Raw genomic sequence first — 20017 nt, forward strand, 5'->3', positions numbered from 1 at the left:
CTGGCTTTCAGTCTGTGCTTTGCTCAGTGATGGCCAATGCTTACATCTTTGGCTCATTAAGAAAAATGCAGTTATTGGTTTAATGTTAAAAAAAAATAAAAGAAAATCCATTGCTTTTTCATTACCCAAAACCTTGTAGTCACTGGAAGCATAAACTACTGTACTACATATACAAAAGATTAGGATCAGTAATATTTTTTTAAAAGAAATGAATACTTATAGTCTACAAGAATGCATTAAATGCATCAAAAGTGACAGTATAGAAATTTATAATGTTTCAAAAATTCTGGAAATAATTAAATTTCAGCTTTGCCATCACCGGAATAAATGACATTTTAAAATGTATTGAAATAGATTTAAAAAATGTTTATTTTTATATAATTGTTAGAACATTTCACAATATTACTGTTTACTGTATTTTTGATAAAAAAAAATGCAACCTTTTTGAACATAAGAGACTTATAGAAACATTTACAAATCTTACCCATCCCAAACTTTTGGACTGTAAAGTACAAATTGGAGTTAGACACTTTCGGATCTACAGTTGCACCAGAAATATTGGAGACTTGTCACTACATTAGAAAATAAAATATCAAGCCAAATGTCATCTGCAAACAAAAAGAGCTTTTCTTTTTTCTCTTTTTATGCAAACTTTTTTTTTTGTAAAAGTATGATGCTAACACAATCGCACTTCTCTTTAGCATTTTGAACAGTAAATCTGATAGTTTATCATTTCAAACTTAATCTTTTTTGTGAAATGTTTTCCTTAATGTTTGCCGTGTCTTTGAAATAAATGCTTTTAGTACTTTATTATCTAATGTAATGACATTAGAAATCTAAGCTTTTTTGTGGGATAGTATTCACTGTGTAAAAGACATATTTCAGTAAAACACATCAATGCACTGACATTATGTTGGTGCTTGGCAGAACCTCTCAGTTGCAACCAAAATTCTTTATACTTTGGTGTTGAACCACTTTAACAAAACACCATCCTTGAACTTGTCCCACACCTGAACCTGTTTTTCACATTTTTCATGCGTTCACACATGTGTGAGCGTGTGATTCTGGGTTTTTGTGTCTGATCATTTTTGTGTGTGGCTCTGTGACGCATTTGGTTTGGGCCAGTGGCTGCAGGAGTGTTTGAGTCATCTGGCTGTGTGTGAGAGCGTCTTTGTGTGTGTTTACATGTGTGTGCGAAGGCTACAAGCACTTCTGGCAGGTTCACTACCGTGAAGCTCCCACAGCGACAAGACTGACCCCACCATTGCCTCCAGCCACACAAGGAGTCATGTCATGCCCCAAATACAAACATTCGCTCTCACGTCACTGCAGATCGGAATGTTCATACGCCAATGTCCTAAAGTCTATTGCCTTCAGACTGCTGTATGATACTTGAGAACAATGCTGTCTCCTCCAGAACGCCTCCTGAAACCATCTAGCCTTTTCCACGATGTGAGGTAACCAGTGCCAGCTTCTGAAGACTTCACATGCATGCAGCATGGCATCTCTGTTACTGCAGGAGCCAATAGTGAGAGAGGTAACAAGTTCACTTTAGGCCAAGGGACTTCACAATCAACATTCAGTTATTGAAATCGCTTAGGAGGAGATATTCTTCAGTAACAAATAGGTAGTAATAATATAGCTGGATCAAATATATATTAAAAACAGAATGTGAACATTTATTAAAATAATTTTACTCACCTGTATTGCAGTTCAGTTTAATAATTCTGTGTCTTCTTTAGGAAAATTCTCAATTAATATGATAAAACGGCATAAATCTAATAGATCAAGAAGTATGATTATGATACAATAATTAGTAAAAATTTATTTTAAATGGCTTTAGATATATACCATGTCACATTGTTGTCACCAATTGACATGTTGACATCCTATATGCAATGTTTTTTTTAATTCTTTAATTTTGTCTGAATAATAATTTGATATTTTACTTGAGAATTATAGTAATACCATATTTAATATAGTATTAATAATAATTATTTAAATATTATATTAATAAATACATTTTAAAATAATATTAATACAAATATTTTTTTAAGTTACACTTATTAAGGTGTCCTTAAATATGTTACATGTACTTATTATTATAATAACAATTAATTATACATAATTACATGCAAGTAACCCGAAGCCAACCCCAATCCTTACCCTAACCATAAGTACCATGTAGTTAATTAATATTATTCAGAACGTAAATCTATAATTACACTGTAACAATATAATATACACTGTAAAGTTACACTATATAATTACATTGTAATGGAAATATTTGTTAAAAGTTTGTAAGACAGCACCCACCATAATTATCATGTTTTTTAACGTTTTATTTTACTAATATTTATTCTTGTTTTCATTAAAATAAGTTTATTTAATGCAACAGGGTAATTTATTTTCTAATTTATTTATTTCCAGTTACTGTAATTATATATATATATATATATATATATATATATATATATATATATATATATATATATAAACTCAACTTAAAATATGTATAATATCTTCTGTTTAAAATTTTATTTACACTCTAAACTGACCAGGACATGTTCTTAAGATTCATCAGAATCATTTCAGATTCGTCAAGAGATGCTGCGGTTACCACAGCAACCATCAGCGCAACACTTTTTATAGCCAATGCATTTCTGTCGCACAAATGGAAGACCTACACTATATTAGTTTAACTCATCCCTTTCTTCATTTCGCTCATGCACAGTTAAGTTAAAATCTAGCCCGCGTTTAAAAGTTCTATGAATTCTCGCGCGCTAGAATCTCGTGAGCGCGTGCCATTCTGCGCACGAGCGTCTGTTGATTTTCTCTAAAAACCCAGCTCGCATAGAAAAGACGTTCTCAGCGTTTAACCGCGTGCCGGCAATTGGCAGATCATTTCCAACGTTTAGCAAATGAAACCACGTGCAAGCATCTGTTCGCTCCAATCAACTGATGTAAACGGAGCGAAGCGGACCTTTGTGGGAGCAATTGCGTTTCCGTGGCGCGGAGGTAGATCTCTATTAGTGAGTGTGGAGCCCATTGAATTTGTGCTGAAAGCGGAATAATACGGTCATTTAAATAGCGGGGAAACGGATATTACCGGGCGCGTCTAATTAATCAGCTGTTTTATGCTTATTTGGAAACACACGGATTCGACTGTGCATAGTCAATAGCGTTTTATATGAAAAAGAACCTATTATTACCTGGATGCACGGAGTATTGTGCGTTTTCTTTTGTCGTTGGAGTGTAAATTACGCATGGGCGATATTTTTGCTAGTATTTGGACGTCCACTTATTCCTTTCGTCTTTTTATGACTGAAAACTCTATTTTGAAACTGACATCTTTTGTAGACCATCCAGGATTTATTCGCCTTTAAATGAGATGCTCTCCCTTCGCCAGTGCCACAAAACTGCGTCTTTTTCTACGAACCAAGAGCTGTAAAGAAGCGCAAGACCCCATCTCTGTGAATAGTGCGAGTGCTGCATCATCTCATTCAGTTTGCTGTCAGCCAAAAGACGGGCAACAATAACTTTGAACGGTTATTGAGTCTCATTTCCCTCGGTCATTGTCCACTGATTCGAAGCGGGCAGCTGTTGCAACACACGCAGGTAAGAACAGAAGTGCCTTCATTTTGTTCCCATCTGATGGTGCAACGTGCGCAAGGAGCGCGTACACACAGGTCTCTCATCATAGCCCTCGCTTTGCGGTTTTTGCTTATGTTTTTGTGTGTGAATCAATTTTTTATGAGCTAAAATTAGGGAGCATTCATAACGAACATAAGATTTGGGAATGGATACATGTCATGGGGATTGGTGTCGCACAGCGTGTGTCGTCCGCCACTGGAATTTTAATTTCCTCCCGGAGATCTGCCATGATGCTGCTGCTGTGTGTGTGTTTGTGTAGCTTGCTGTAGTGTGTGCGTGTGTGTGGGTCAGGATTTGTGGACTAAAAAATACTAAACGAAAACCTAAAGATGCAACAAGGTATCTTATAAGGATAACTTTAGGGTTAAGGGAACGAAAATTTAATTATCTCAGTATAACAACAAAAGAAGTCAATGGAAAGTGCTTGTTGTGAAAAAAATAAATAAAAATAAGCATGTTTGTTAACGGCTTCTGTGGCGCATTGTGAACACCAGCATTAAAGTCTTGCAAAATGCAATAATTAAGCAAATCCTTCACATTTTAGTTGACTATTTGATGTTTTATTCATGTCCACCTGTAAATACCAGCACACAGGTTTTTATGCACTAGGACTTGTTGCAGACACTTTTCCTAAATCCTACATTACTTTTGCATTTCGTCTCCCAATGCCTGCTGTCCTCTTTCTAACCTTCACCCCTCCATCCCCATTTCAGTGTGTGCTCGCTCGTGAAATGGTAATGGGCTGCATATTGGCCTGACATCTGTCATCTGCACCTGTTTGTGGATGGGACGGATGCCTCCCATCCTCCTGAGTCAGAGAAACCGAGCTGATGGTGATGATGAGGAGGATGAAGGGGGTGGGGAATGGAGAGGAAGAGTCAGCTGAGCGGAGATGTGTACTGTGCTCGCTTATAGGAAGAAGCATGTAGGATATTTACCGCAAAGCGAGGATGAAATGAGCGAGGTGATCCATCTGCCCGTCTCTATGTCACATCCCTCTCTATCTCACTCACTGCAGCAGAGCTATTCTAAGAGAACACTTTCGACCCACGCTCTGACAAACAGATTGGGAAAAATAAAGAGTGTTTGAGAGAGAAGGAAGGATGAGAGACGTGTAATGTGGCTCGCTCAGGCCGACTTTGGAGAGTTAGTGTGCATGTGTGTCAGAGGAGTATGTGCAGATGCTGTGCAGCACATCTGTGAGGCAGGCCGTGCTTCCAAGACCCTGTCTCTCCGCTTCACATCATTAGCCACACAAGGCGTTGCCGATGGCAAATGAAAGGAGGCATCTCGGTGAGCGTAAAGCACTCTGTTAAACGAAAGGGCATAAGATGCACTTGGTTGCTGCATGTGAGGGACCGTTGAAAGGTGCGTAGCCTTGCTCTTTTCCACTCGTCCCCTCTTCCATAAGGGTCCCAAAGACCCTTCCTCCCCCATCCCTGCATCCTTCCTTCCTGTCTCCTCTTCTCCTCTCAATAGGGTCTCTCTCGGCCCTGCCAACCCCCCACTCGGCACACATCTGTGGCTGTGTCACCCCCGCTTCCTCTCTCCCTTCGTCCAAAGCTGTACCTCTTTGAATGTATTAAGCCTTCAATATGTTCCCAGAAGCCTTTTTAGTGGCGTTTTTCACTGTTTTGTACCAGACTTGAGCCTGGTGCTGTCATTGAGGGTTATAAATTCGCTGTGTTGCATCAGCTATGCTAACATGAGCATGTTATTCACTGCTGTAACGTGTGACTCAGTATGTGAGAAAGCTGAGGTCGCACTACTATATGCAGGAAATATGGTGTGCATATTGCATACGCTTTGCACCTTGTTGATCGTGGAGGATGATGTGATTCACAGCCATATGATTTTGGATGACTTTGGTTTTGTTGAATAGAAACAACATACAAGTGTAACTGAACCTGAATGCACAAATTTTATAGAATAGTCATAGATTTTAGATAGTTTCTTTATTGTCATAATTGCATGGTTGAATGTGTATGTGTGACCCTCAAAAACCAGTCATAAGGGTCAATTCTTTTTAAATTGAGGTTTAGAATAAATGAATCAGCTTTCCATTTGATGTATGATTTATTAGGATCAGACAATATTTGGCCGAGATGCAACTATTTGAAATCCGGGTGCAAAAAAAAAAAACACCTTTAAAGTAATCCAAATGTAGTCCTTAACAATGCATACTACTAATCAAAAATTAAGTTTATATATATATATATATATATATGATAGGAAATGTGCAAAATGTCTTCATGGAACATGATCTTTACTTAATAACCTAATGATTTTTGGCATAAAAGAAAAATCTATAATTTTGTCCCATTCAATGTCATTTTGGCTTTTGCTGCAAATATAGACATGCTACTTATGACTGGTTTTGTGGTCCAGGGTCAGATACGTCAGTGTCAGAATAATAACCAAAATCTTTTATCACAGAGCGAGTAATTTTATATCACTGTTATGGTGTGTATACAAAGCTAGTTTATTGTACAGTAGAATTATTTTAAATGGGAAAATGGAAGAAATATGGCTTATATATTAAATAACTATATAGTAATGTGTAATTCTGTAGAGTAAATTACATCAAACAACACTATTTAATTTGATTTATTTTCACGTTTGTTTAAACAAAAAAAAAGTCAGTACAGCTACTGCTTCACATAACGCAAAACGTGAGTAAAAAAAAAAAAACTGTGAAACTATTACTTCTAAATTTACATTTTAAGAGGATGAGTTATGTTTAAAGAAGGATTATTGTATGTTGTGACGTGAATTGGCACTTGTAGACAATGCAATGCTCTGATTGTGCCTAAAACTCCTTAATATCAAGATCTTCCATTCATCATCCTATTTTGATATTATTCCAAGTTTCATTAACATGAAGAAGTGCTGCCCACTGAAATTAATGCCTTATTATTATAATGTTTGTTGTATTAAGAAACGTATACAGCATGTGATATTTTTGAAAATCAGTGACGTTGGGGTTGTGAATACATAAAAAAAACTAATGCATAAAAATGTATTTAGATGTTGTCAATATATGCACCTTGATATGTATTGCATCTGTTAATTTCCTGTATGTTCTTGCACTGTGCCGTTTGTGATTTATCATGTTAGGCATTTTAGCTCATTGCAGATCAGGTATTTGATTCATTCTTAACTTCCTTTTGTTTTTCAGTGAAAATCCAAGACTAGCAAAGGAAAACTGAAGCCAAGACGAAGAGCCATCAGCCTGGATGAAAACGACTGGAGTCCTGGCCAGGAATACAAGTCGTCTTCTCTTCTAAAGCAGATGAACTATCACTGTTTTTGTGTGCCAGGGGCTTTTTGAAAGGATGTTGATTTGCACAGATTGAAGATTTTCTCTTTGACTTTTTGCTACCAAAAGCAGTGCCAAACTCTTAACCGTGCCAACCAGAAGCAAGAAATTATTTCATTAGTATTTTTGCAGTTTCATTGATCCATTTGAAACTAAATTTTCACCCGACATTAGTTCACAATTGTTACCTTACCTTCACTATTAGTTTGTTTTTTAAAATAATAGCATGTAACGGTTCCCAAGGTTGAAAGTTTATATGTGCATCACTTAGTACAAGTCAAAAAACAACAAGCAGCTCCCCAAAATAGGGAAAACAGTGCATTATTGGTTAAACATGCTTTATGTAAGAGTGGCCGTTACGAATGCATTAGCCTGAGAGAGTTTGGATCCTGATCGATTGATCGATGGCTGGACGGGCTTATGGATGGCTGGCACAAGCCTCATTAAACTTTCCAAAGTGAGCTGCTGCTAATTCTGTTGATTAGTCGTCCGTTCCTCTCACTAAGGCCCATTTAACTCATCCTCTCCATCAGATCTCTTTAGTCATCCATCTCGTTTGGTCCTCCCTCCTCTACAGAACCCTCAGAAGTCTCTGAAGGGTTTAGATACTGAAGCCATACGTCTCATAGCCATATTAACGTCAAGATCTCTGCCATCACTGCGAGGATTCGGCTTGGTCAGTCGGGAAGAGCAGGTGCATGGGTATATTCAGGAATATCTTTAGAGGTGTGAATGTTCAACGGTGGCCCAGGTTTGACGTTCCGTAATCTGCCATATTCACCAGCGAGCCATTGAGGCATTTACTGTCTTGACTGCGGGATGACGTTCGAAGTTGTCCCACTACTTGAAAAGACGCTCTTTAACACTTAGGATAGGTCTTTTGGTGCGCTTGCTTGACGTTCTTCACGTGTTCCACATTAACGGATGAATCCTGACTTGTTCATGCCTGTTCAGTGGGCTCAACCATGCTGTCCTGCCAGAACTGGGCCCAAGCCCCCGTTTGTTTTATTCTGTTGGGTTGAGCTAAATCCAGAGCAGAGACACTCACACAAGAGGGTCCAACACACATAGACCCACAAACTTTACCTAGACTCAGTCCATCCTTCCATTTCCTCTCTTCCTTTCTGGCCTGACTTGTGTCATCAAACCAGGAACTAGTATATACCTGCTGCTTGTTACACTTCTTGAGTGTCCTAACCGACCTACACTCTTCCAAAGCCTTCGTAATGAGCCTTTGTCCCGTGGTGCCGCCTTTAGAGAAAAGATCAGCTCTTCCCCATTTCTGAACTCTTTATAGTTTCTCGCTCATTGCTTCGTCCTACCTTTACCTCTAGCCTCAATTACTTTCTCCTGAAACTCGAAAAAAGATGGAGTACCACTGACACTGTTAGTTTGATTATGTGGACTGCACAGCAGAACCTCAAGACCCTTGTAAGTCTCACAAGACATTCTCATTGACAATTAAATCCTAAAGCGGCAACCAACTGAGATTTGTTTACAAGACGATATTAGTTCTTGGAGCTGACGATGACAATTGTTTACAAGTCACACGGAATAGCTGAGCACTAGAAACTGTTTCTTTCTGTTCGGTTGTTTAGTGAGTCGACAACTGAAGTGCCAACCAGAATAGAAAACATTTGGTTTACACTTGAAAAGAAATGTTTACATGTTGCCCATAAGGTGAAGTCAGATTGAGTCTTGAATAAATTGTTAGTGCCATAGATCAATTCAGTTACACCAACAAAACCACCTTTAATTAAGAAAAAGCTGAGCCCATGATTTTGTGACACTTTAAAGGTTTACAATGGCAAAATATACATAACAACTTAATTGCTTACATTAAAAGAGTCAAATAGTTGTTCATTTCATTTTCATTTCATTTGATATAATTTGCTCATTGAGAAGATTCCAAATACTTAATTTTGTGCCAAATCAAAATTTTCAAACATTCCAGCTCTCACCCATTAAGCATAAAACTTATATATAGATTACCTCATTCTAGTTAATAATTTCCTCCGAAATATGTTTACACCCTAACTGAGAGTCTCATGCTTATTTTCTTTAACCCGAACTCCTGCACTTGAATGTGCACTTTGCATATTAAATCATTTGCATACTAGTGTATGCACACGTGAAAGAGAGATTAACTTGTCTACATGTCTTATATATTGCCACACTGACTTGCAACTTTTGATAGACTTCAGCTTTTTGTAGTCCTCGGAAGTCTTTTGTACGAAGGCTTCACATTTTTTTCATCTTTGATAAAATCAACGCCCATTGTATCAAGATGCCACCCGCTGCCATCTTGCTTTTCTTCCTGTTTGGCCCTGTGGTCTCTACAGTGACTATTACCTCGGAACGCTCCTCCGTGAACGGGGGTCCAGTGCTGCTTCTGTTGCGAGGACGCAGCCGCAAGTTCCCTCCACAGGATGTGAGGGGCAAGGAGGCGGCAGCCATGGCGGCAGAGCCAGAGGCAGCTGAGGTCCCTCCGAGACCCCTGCCACAAATTATGCTACCCCGCAATGTGACGGCCGATGCCCTGAAACCCCCGCTGGGTGCAGCGCAGGTGGCACCTCCTCCTCGGCGCCTGGTGGACGTGGACGTGTGTCAGGGCTACTACGATGTGATGGGACAGTTCGACAACACTTTCAACTGCACCAAGGGCACCTACATTTACTGCTGCGGCACCTGTCATTATCGCTTCTGCTGCGAGCACCAGCGCAGCCGTCTAGACCAAGACTCCTGCACTAATTACCGCTCACCCGACTGGGCCATCACGGCGGGACCCATCACCCACACCCCAGTCCGACATGACCCAGACTTCGACCCACTGCAGCAACAGAGCAACAACACGCCTTACGTCATCGGAGGAGTCATCTCGTTTACCATGGCCGTGGCCATTGGGGTTAAAGTGGCCTTCCATAAACTGTCTCGACGACCGAGGAACAGAGACATCAACATGCCTAGGTAAATGAAAGGCCCATTATGACCAGGCTCACGATGTGGAAGGAAACAATGCTGTACACATCTAAGTCTGCATCAGTGGCTGCCATCTAAAGAGATCTGCAGTGATTTTAATGTCATGCTCTTTCAGCTTTTGCCTTATGATTCTGTCATACACTCATCCTGCATTTCTACTGTTTATCTCTCTCTCTTCAGAGCGCTGGTGGATATTCTGCGTCACCAGTCCAGTCCGGTCCAGCAAGGAGAGAGGAACAACAGCACGGTCCTCACAACCGCCACCTCCAGTGAGGGCATGCTGGGGCGGACATCGAAAAACTTCTACACTCCCGTCCTCCAGAGCAAAGACAACCGGAGTGAGTCTATCTCACCCACACATGAGAGTTACAGAATGAATGAAAAGCTAAAAGGGCACAACTCATATACATTAGCAGGGGAATGGATAAGCAGGTATTGAGAAAGAGAGGTTTGAATCATAGAATCACCTGGGCAGAAATGAAATCTGGAGGCATGATTTTGTCGACAGATCGACAAGCCTGAGTGTATGAGGTAATGTAGAACAGAGGATGTGTCAGAAATGAGTCAGATTCGTTCTGCTTCAGATGCCATGTAACCACACGAAACTAGAGCAGCAAGTAAAAGAGTAGGTGTTTTCCACCTTTAAAGCTAAAGCATTTTCAAATAACATCAAAAATAGGAAAGCTTAACGTTAGCAGCACGGGGGCTGCGTTTAGGAAGTAATCAGCGGCCAGTGAATAAAATACAAATACAAATCTTGCCATAATGTTTGTTGTTTATCAGCTGGTTTTGAGGAGTGTAGTAACTAACAATTAGACGTATGTCTTAAATGTCCTATGTCACTAAAGTCGTTAGGGAATTTAAATTGAAATGTTTACACTTCAAAACACGTTCACGCTATACGTTCAGAAGTTTGGAGTCTGTAAAGATTTGTTTTAATGTTCTGAAAAGAAGTCTCTTTTTCTCACCAAGGCTCCAATTATTTGAAAATAAAAACTTAAAATTATAATTTTTTTGAAATATTAAACATAAAATAATATTGTAATGACGACTGGAGGTTTTAGTGATCTTTCAGACTCATTATGATCAATGTTGAAAGAATCTTAACATCTTAATATTTTTGTAGAAACCATAATAAAAAATTTCAGGATTCTTTGATCAATATAAAGTTTAAAAGAACATCATTTATTTGAAATATAAATCTTTTGTAACAACATTATAAATTATTTTACTACAACTTTTGAATAATTTACTCCATCCTTGCTTAATAAATCATTTTGAACATTGTGTGTGTGTGTGTGTGTGTGTATATATATATATATATATATATATATATATATATATATATATATATATATATATATATATATATATATATATATATATATAATTCATAAAATTAATCAATACTTTCCAAATGTTTTGTTTAATAATTCATATGCGAGAAGAAAATCACTTTAATTAATCTAAAGGATTTAACCAAATATTTAAAACTCTGGAGACCAAAGGTAAAAATTTACTAAATGTATAAAATTAATAATATTATGGGTATGAACCTTATCATTTTATGTGCTATTTATCACTAATTTCACAGTTGATGTTCTTTTTAGGGTTGAGACCATCTTGTCATGATATTTCTGTTTTCACTCTCAAGTTTCAATGTTTGGCTGCAGTTGCTAACAGAACACCTACTTTTTAAATGTGCTGCAGGCGGTCTGTCCAATCAGTGAGGAGAGTCTTTTAGTGGCACCAATCAGTTGTAAGAATATCGCCATTATTGAAATTGAAATATGACTGCACTGCAAGCAAGTAATGTGGTAAAAGCAAGAAAACTGCATCACTTACATAAGTGCTTGCATTCTAGACTGTTTCATCCATTATAACTGGACCGTTATTTTTGCGTCATGTTTTTCACTTGCAGTACTGATAGATTTTTTGTGAAACAAATTGGGGTGCAGGCCACTGGAAACCATTTTTAAGAGATATTTAACATGCTAAGAGGCCTTGCATTTTGTACCTGGGAGTGGATCAGTGTTCACTCTGCTCTCTTGCAGCTGGGAAACACAGTTTTGGCCAGACTGGGTCCAGTCCTAAACACACAGCTACTATCGGTAAGCCAAGGAGCTTAGGCAGAGTGTGCAAATGTGTCGCTTGTGTGAGAGCACCAGTAAAAAAAAGCTTCAGATTTGTCTGTGTGTGTTTGTCACTGCCTATGTTTTGGCTTGGTCTCGTTGGTTCGAGTGTGTTTGTTCATGCCCTCCCACTCTGTCGCCACCCTGAGCTATTTTCCTGCTGTTTGTCCTGCACCCAGCAATGTTTGCACCAGTCACCAAAGCTTCAGTAAATGTGCTGGCATGCCTAGTAGCATAATGCCAAAATCATGAAGAAAAAAAGTGTCTTTTCTTCATGTTTATGTTTGTTATTCATTTATATTTATCTTAAGTACATGAATATTATAATTAACCAATAGATTGGGAGAAAAACATATAGATGTTCTGGATTCCACCTTCTGTTTTCTCTCTCTCTCTCTCTATCTATCTATCTATCATTCTATCGTTCTATCTATCGTTCTGTCATTCTATCATTGTCTATCTATGATCTGTCAAGACCCTTTACTTTTTTTAAGTTGAATTGTTTAATTTCTTGAAATGCTACCTCAATTCAAATTCATACTGAGAAATTGAATTCAAACTTAAAATGCATTCTCATTTCAGTTTCTAAATGGCTCACATCCCAGATAGACAGAATTATTTCCTCAAAATTATTTTGCCTGATATTTCTTTCTTTTCTTTTTTTTCTGGGAGTGTGGGTGGTGGAAAGAAAATCGTAAAACCAAAAGAGGAATTTAGTTTTTTTAACACTTCATTTATAATTTACTTTTTGGGGGGGGGGGGGGGTTCTTCCTGTTTTTTTTTTTTTTTTTTACATTTATTTATTTTCATTAATTTACTGTATATACATAATATTAAATATAGCATATAATATTATGTACTATATGATGTTTGTGACCCTGGAGCACAAAACCAGTCTTAATCTGCTGGGGTATATTTGTAGCAATAGCCAACAATACATTGTATGGATCAAAATTTTTTCGTTTTCCCAATAGTCATTAGGATATTAAGTAAAGATCATGTTCCATGAAGAAATTTTTTACATTCCCTACAGTAAATACATAAAACTTTATTTTTGATTAGTAATGTATTGCTAAGGACTTTATTTAGACCCAATATTTTTTATTTTTGTCCCCCCCTTTAGATTCCAGATTTTTAAATAGTTGTACCTCAGCCAAATATTGTAATATCCTAACAAACCATATAGGACGCTTATTTATTCAGCTTTCAGATGATGTAAATTGTAAAAATGTTATGACTAGTTTTGTGGTCCATGGTCACATTTGTATACTATATTTTGTAACATATATGTGAGAATCATAACAGTTTTGAAAAGCCTTTGACTCCATGAGTCAAAACAGCAAATGTTGCATGCCATGGTGAATTGGGGCTGGTGAACTGAACTGGACAGCTAACTCCAAGGTACTTAAGTTCAAATCTCAGTAGTTATGATCTATGAACTGGAGAGCTGCTGAGTTCCCCTGTGACCACTGTACCCTTGACTACGTTTAATCTGAAGTGCTTAACCCAAGGTAGCTCCGGGGGGAACCTCTCTGTAGTATGTGTACTGCAAATTACTTATAAAAGTGTCTGTGGAACAAATTACTACATGAATAAGGATGTTATCATTATATAAGGATTAAGGGTGTTAAATTTAAGTAAACAACACATAAGACAATATTATAGTCACACATCTCTCCACAAACGTTCCAGTTCCACTGTATTCTAAGTGATTCTGCCATTGTCATTTAGAGACTCAGGATGCAGCTTCAGTGTTCCAGTTACCCATATTCTACATTCGACCCAGATCGATATGTTTTGAACACATCGTTGTTGGTGTTTGTCTTATTGTCTTTTGTTCTCCTCTCCTAGAGCGAGTTCCACGCATGAACAACACCCAGCTGGCCTCAACAGGAACACTGCTGTCCAGCAAGCACAATAATTCTGGCTATCACCCCTCCTTCTCTCACTCCTTCCACAACCTTGCCCAGCTACCTCCATCATACGAGACTGTCATGAAACCAGAGCTCAACCGCTACAGCTCCCTCAAGAGGCTAGGTGAGTGTGCGTCTGAAAAAGAGAGTGTGTAATTTCAGATCTGCTACTACTCAGAGTGTAGCATGGGGTCAGCCGCTACTGTCGTAGTTTTTTCAAGTTTAATTTGATCAGTATGACTGGGAAATATTTTAGTTGATCATATTCCTATTCAATCAACACTTGAAAACTATATTTGAAAGAATTTGGAAATTACTACAACAAAAATGTATTTAAATAAAATGGCTTTTTAAAAAGGGTCAAGATTAACCTCTATTTACCTAGCATTTGTATATTAGACATTATATCTGTATATTTTAGCCAGATTACATTTTACACATTCAATCTGAGTGTGATTGGATGGTGTGATCTCACTTTACCACACAAAATGCAAATCTCCACATACAGAATACAAAAGAGGTTATGTTAAACTGAAATTATGTCAGTTAAATATGAAGTTAAATTAATTTAATAAACAGTAAGTGATTGTTCAGAATTGTTTCCATCGTCTCATGCTGTTCCTTTCTTTATGAACTCTGTAGTTTGTTTAAATAAATACGTTTTTAGATATTAACTAAAGATAACGCATTGAGTGTCATGACCATAATTTTTTTTTTACTGCATCTAGTTTAAAATAATTCATTAATATATACTTGTTCTTTGTTATTAAAATATTAAGATTTTACAGGTGCTGGTTATATAGTTAGAATATCATCAAAAAGTTTAATTCACTAATTCCATTCAAAAAGTGAAACTTGTATATTCTATTATACATATTATATAATCTAATATATATTATATTCATTCATTACACACAGACTGATATATTTCAAATGTTTATTGATTTTGATGATTATTGATGATTAATTCTTTGTATTGGTATATTAATATATTATTTGTCAATATTTAACTATATGCTTTATTAATATTAAATATTAAGTATAGAAATATAAAATTAGCATTAACCACCATTAATAAATGCTGTAAAAGTATTGTTCATTTTTAGCTCATAAGGCCTAATGCATGATCTGTTAACGAACTGAGTCTAATTGTGGGGTTTTACCAAAAAATGTGCAATGCAGCATTTTTAGCAATTATTTTTAGAATTATAAAATTACTGAATGTGTAAAACACATTTGCATGTTACACCTTCATTAAATGTGATTAACATCTATGCCAGAAAACTTCCAAATTAAGTCACAATGCATCATTTTAATGCAGTCAAATGTGATCTGATCACCAAAATGCTTGTTAATTACTGGAGTAATGGGTCAAATTTATGAAAGATACTCATTTTCATATTTCCTTACTACAGAGAAAAACTTGGATGAATATTCTGGATATTACAGCTCCAAGCGACGGCCAGATAATGCTCCTCCCAGCTTTCACTCCTCCCAGCACCACCTTCCTTGGGGTGGTGAATTCACACTGGGTGCCCGGGGTACCCTCCCTCTAAACACATCCCGTACACGCATCCACATGCCCACTTCCACCCCCAACCCCTACCCTCTACCCCAGACACAGTACATCCCCACCTTTGACATGATGAGTAAACCACCTCGCCGGGTGATGTCCCAAGACCAGCTTCTGGCTCTGGGGGAGGGGAACACTCTCTCACGCCTCTCCAAGAACCAGCAGCATCAGTACTACAAACCCATGACCACCAGCAAGAGCTCCAACACTCAGACTTTACGCAAGTCTCATGAACGCCTCCTGGTCTCTCCAGACCGCCTGGAGGAGCGAATGATGGGTGATTATGGCGGGATGGTGCCCACCATGTCCCGTCTCACGCACCACCAGAAAGCGCAATCCCAGCAAAACGTATGCGTGACGCCCTCGCTTGACCGCCATCACATGATAAAAATGAATTCGCACCCTACCTCCGGCCGTGAGCAGGACCACACAGTCGCCACCATGTCCTCCGGCCACGGGGCCGGGACTTTGGGATGGGGTGAGGTCCACGGCTCCGGAGGAGGGCCCGGAGCGATGGCACACAGCGCTCGCCGGATGGCCTTCGCCACGAAACGCCAGAACACCATCGAACAGCTGCATTTCCTTCCCGGAGGAGGTGGGGGAGGGAGCGCAGGGGGTGGAGGTCAGGCACTGAGGACGGGGAGCAAGAACGAAGTAACCGTGTGAGCGCAAAAAAAATATATTAAGGAGACAATGGATAGATCAGGTGTGATTGCGCAAGCCGAAGAGAGGGAAGACGGTGGAGTGTAAAGAAGGCTGAAGAACGGAGAGGAGGAAGTAAATAAGAAAGGGGTCAGAAATCAGGCCCAAATGAATGGAATACACAGTGTGTTGTTATTGAGAGAAAGATGGATGTAAAAACCATAGTATAAGTGATTCTGTTGATCCCTAAATTGGCAAATTCTCCATAAATAGGAATGTGAAGAATGGCCCAGGTCTCCTCTGACCTGGGAGTAATATATAGTGTCTCAATGGCTCTATTTAGACATGATCTGAGGAGATGCAAAAAAGAAAAGGTTCATTACTAGAATAGGCCAAGTTTTCTCTATTTAGTACATTTAAGCTGATGTAAAAGCCAGTTGGTTTAGGGGTTAATTTATTTTTCCTGAATCCAATCATACAGTTGACCTTGCCTCTGAATGTTTGGCTTCATTCAATGCAAAAAGTGTTATTCTCAAAGAGGTGCATCACAGTCATCATTAAACTAAGGGAACAATGAGATAAACTGGATGAAACTGACAAGTGTCCAATAGTACACTGAATTACCTCACGGAAACTATGATTTGACCTGTCTCAAATCAGATCTGACTTGACTCGGGAATGGATTACTGTGCACGTTAAGCAGTTTGCCATCAAGTGAAGAAAACACTAGTAATCCGTCACAGAGAAGAACTTGAGGACTTGAAAAATGTCACTCGTTTTGTGACCTGACTCTTTAGTCTGCACTGTTAATATTAGTCCAAACGCCATCAGCCATATTAGAGCTTATTCATATGAAGTATAATGGAGGAAAACATCTTCATTGGGAGACGGGTGTTATACTGATGATCAGAGATTTTTCGCCTTGTATACTGAGACTGTGAATCAAAGATGACATGAATACTTGACAGTTTGATTTTTTTGCATTGTGGATAAAATTTAGGCTTATTTATGATATGATCAAAAGGCGGTCAGATAGATGGGGAAATCAAGTCTGAACTAAAAATGCTTGAGCAGACAGACATTTGGAAAATGAATTCAGCCATTGAAATCTGATAGAAGTCATGCCTCTTTCTTGCATGTTTGACTAATCAGAGAACAGCTGGAGTTATTACGGTTGTTCTGTTATTTATAAGCATTAAGAGCTGAGATTTATTCATGGGCATGCAGTAATGTCAAATAAGACAGCATACTCTTCACACTTAATTTGCTACTCAAGCTGTTGTATTGAGGGGGAAAGGGGAAAGGGTTGGTTATACAATGGACAATTTAATCCAAGGGCTATTCTGAAACTTCTTCATTTGTGTCTGTGCTTCCGTGTTCTGACGGCTTTTTATCTTTTCCCGAGGCTACGTGCCAATGAGTGTACAAAACAGAAAAATAGAACAAAATCTGCAAAGCTACTTCAAACACTCTTTGTCACTGTAGGATACATTATTATCTAACCAATGAGTTAGGATTTAGGATTAAAAGGTGTCTTGTTTATCTATACTATATTCAAGAAAAATGTATTTTTTGTTTGCAATTTCAGTTTTTCAGCATTCTCCACATCAAATGGACACTGTTGTGGTGGAATGTCTGAGACCGACCTGGCTGAGCAAAATTATTGGGCCATTATATAGTATTTTAGATCAGTCAGCAATGTTTAAGCTTTTATTACTGTAACTTTAACTCAATTTAAAAGCATTGAAAAAGGTTATATATATATATATATATATATATATATATATATATATATATATATATATATATATATATATAATATTAAATCCCGAATGTTCAAATGTGTACACATGCCAATTTATGTGCATATATATAAATATATATTCATCAATATTATTCATATTCTTGATTATAAACATTTTGTTTTTTTCCACTGTGACTTTAGAAATTGTTTTTGATTCCTGTTTTCTGTTTATATTTGAGTTTTTCTAGTGGATTCTAACCTTTGTAACTCGACAAAAAAACAGATGCAATCATAGTGAAAAGACAAAACGCATGAAGATGTCAAAGCCAGTGTTGATGATGTCATATTGCTGACTTCTGATGTCAAGGTGTGTATGTGTCCAGTTTGTGTGTCTGTATTTGTGTGCTCGTGTGTACTTCAGTGTCTATTTTGGAATGCTTTATCTCGCAATTTATCTGACTTTTGCTTTGTGTGAAGTCAGAGAATGTGCATTTCAGAAAACCCAAAATATTATTTTATTTTTAAGTGATTGTCTCTCTGAATGCAAAAAATTAAAAAAATAATAAAAAAATAGAATACAAAAAAATAAAGAAAAAAAAAACAATGAAAAATAATTTTCCATTGCTGCATTCACCAAAGGTATGGAAAACAAAATAACCACAAGAGTATTTAGTGTCTCTTATATATATATATATATATATATATATATATATATATATATATATATATATATATATATATATATATATATATATATATATATAAATGTTTTTATTTATTCTTTATTTTATTTTTTGTTTTTTCCCATGAAATACATAAACATTGTTGTAAATTTTTGGGGAGAAAATGCCAAAATGCCATGCATAAAATATTTACAGCAAAAACTTTATTATTATTTTTAAATAAAATCCTCATCATTAAGAAAGACTGTTGTGTACTTTTTCTCATTAATTATTAATTATGTTTGTTTTTTGTTTAGGGGAGAGTGGGGACAGTTGCAACACTTCTTTCATTTGTTTTAGTTTCTCAGAGACTGTTTGCATTAGAAAGCCATTTTAATACAATGAAGCCACATCAGTCAGCTACTCACCCGCATTACTGTAACACGTGCACATATGATTATATACATACATTTTATACTTGAATAGACAAAGTCAAATGTTGCAACTGACCCCACAACAGGAGACAGTTGCAACAATTCACAGGGGCAGTTGCAACATTCATTAACATGTCATTAAAACTATTCTTGTATATCATTTTGCAATTTCTTAATTTTCTTTGTAGACATGGTCTTTAATAAGTGAAATTGGCTGTATAAAAACAAAGAATAGTAAATGGGGGGGGGGGGGGTCTTTTCAAGTAACAACCATGTCTTGGTTAATTATTACAATACATTTGAACTAAAAAATATTAATTTAATGAGAATCAAGACACTGAAATTTTATAATAGCCTACTTCTGTTAACATCTGTGAAGGGTTACTGAACTTTGTAAGACTTAATCTTAAGACTGTCTTAAGAACTAGTTTGACCAACTAGCAGTTAACCAATTGTTAGTCAGTCTTACATTTTTAAATTCAAATTAGACAAATCTACCATTTTATGGAATTGAATTGAGTCAGCTTTTGAAATAAGTCCAAGTTAAGTTTTTAAATAAAAAGAAATAATACCTAACTGTTGAAAGGGGTTCTTTATGAATCCATAAAATTACAATTCTGTAATGTTATGGCAAGCTTTTACATCAGTGTTGTGGTAACGGACAGCATGATGGGACGGTTGCAACAATGTGTGGCGACACTGACAGCCGTGACAAAACTTGGTATATTAGCTTGACACATCTTTGACACGTATGCTATCTAGGCCTATTAGAAGCTAAGAAAACACAGATATAAATCATATGTTTTTACAATGCTTCACACAAACAGTATGACAAAAGATCTGATTATTAACTAAAATACCTTTTTTACTATGAAAATTAATATTTGTAGAAGGAATGGTCAAATGTGCCTGATTTCATCCAGGATTAATCATTCCTGATTTAAAGAAATAAGCCATGTTGCAAT

General features: G+C 37.1%; 1 protein-coding gene across 2 annotated transcripts; it reads left to right on the top strand.

The window, feature by feature from the left end:
• Nucleotides 1-2928: 2928 nt before the first annotated feature.
• On the top strand, nt 2929-17986 carry LOC127978651 (protein shisa-6-like). Of its 2 annotated transcripts, XM_052583451.1 has the most exons (6): nt 2929-3618; nt 6833-9940; nt 10133-10290; nt 12007-12063; nt 13936-14121; nt 15413-17986. In XM_052583451.1, the coding sequence occupies exons 2-6, from the start codon at nt 9261-9263 to the stop codon at nt 16234-16236; spliced, it is 1905 nt and encodes a 634-aa protein (XP_052439411.1). In that variant the 5' UTR covers nt 2929-3618; nt 6833-9260; the 3' UTR covers nt 16237-17986. The 2 variants fall into 2 exon arrangements, with proteins under 2 accessions (XP_052439411.1, XP_052439412.1); XM_052583452.1 differs by lacking the exon at nt 12007-12063 and having other exon boundaries at nt 2931-3618.
• The last annotated feature ends 2031 nt before the right edge of the window (nt 17987-20017 follow it).

This window comes from Carassius gibelio, chromosome B19 (assembly GCF_023724105.1).
Source record: "Carassius gibelio isolate Cgi1373 ecotype wild population from Czech Republic chromosome B19, carGib1.2-hapl.c, whole genome shotgun sequence".
Lineage (NCBI taxonomy): Eukaryota > Metazoa > Chordata > Actinopteri > Cypriniformes > Cyprinidae > Carassius > Carassius gibelio.

Excerpts from the sequence above, each read along its gene's own strand:
- LOC127978651 (XM_052583451.1), top strand. The coding sequence starts at position 9,261 with ATGCCACCCGCTGCCATCTTGCTTTTCTTCCTGTTTGGCCCTGTGGTC. Across the intron at positions 12,064-13,935 it reads TAAACACACAGCTACTATCG|AGCGAGTTCCACGCATGAAC; the intron begins GTAAGCCAAGGA and ends CTCCTCTCCTAG. Across the intron at positions 14,122-15,412 it reads CAGCTCCCTCAAGAGGCTAG|AGAAAAACTTGGATGAATAT; the intron begins GTGAGTGTGCGT and ends TCCTTACTACAG.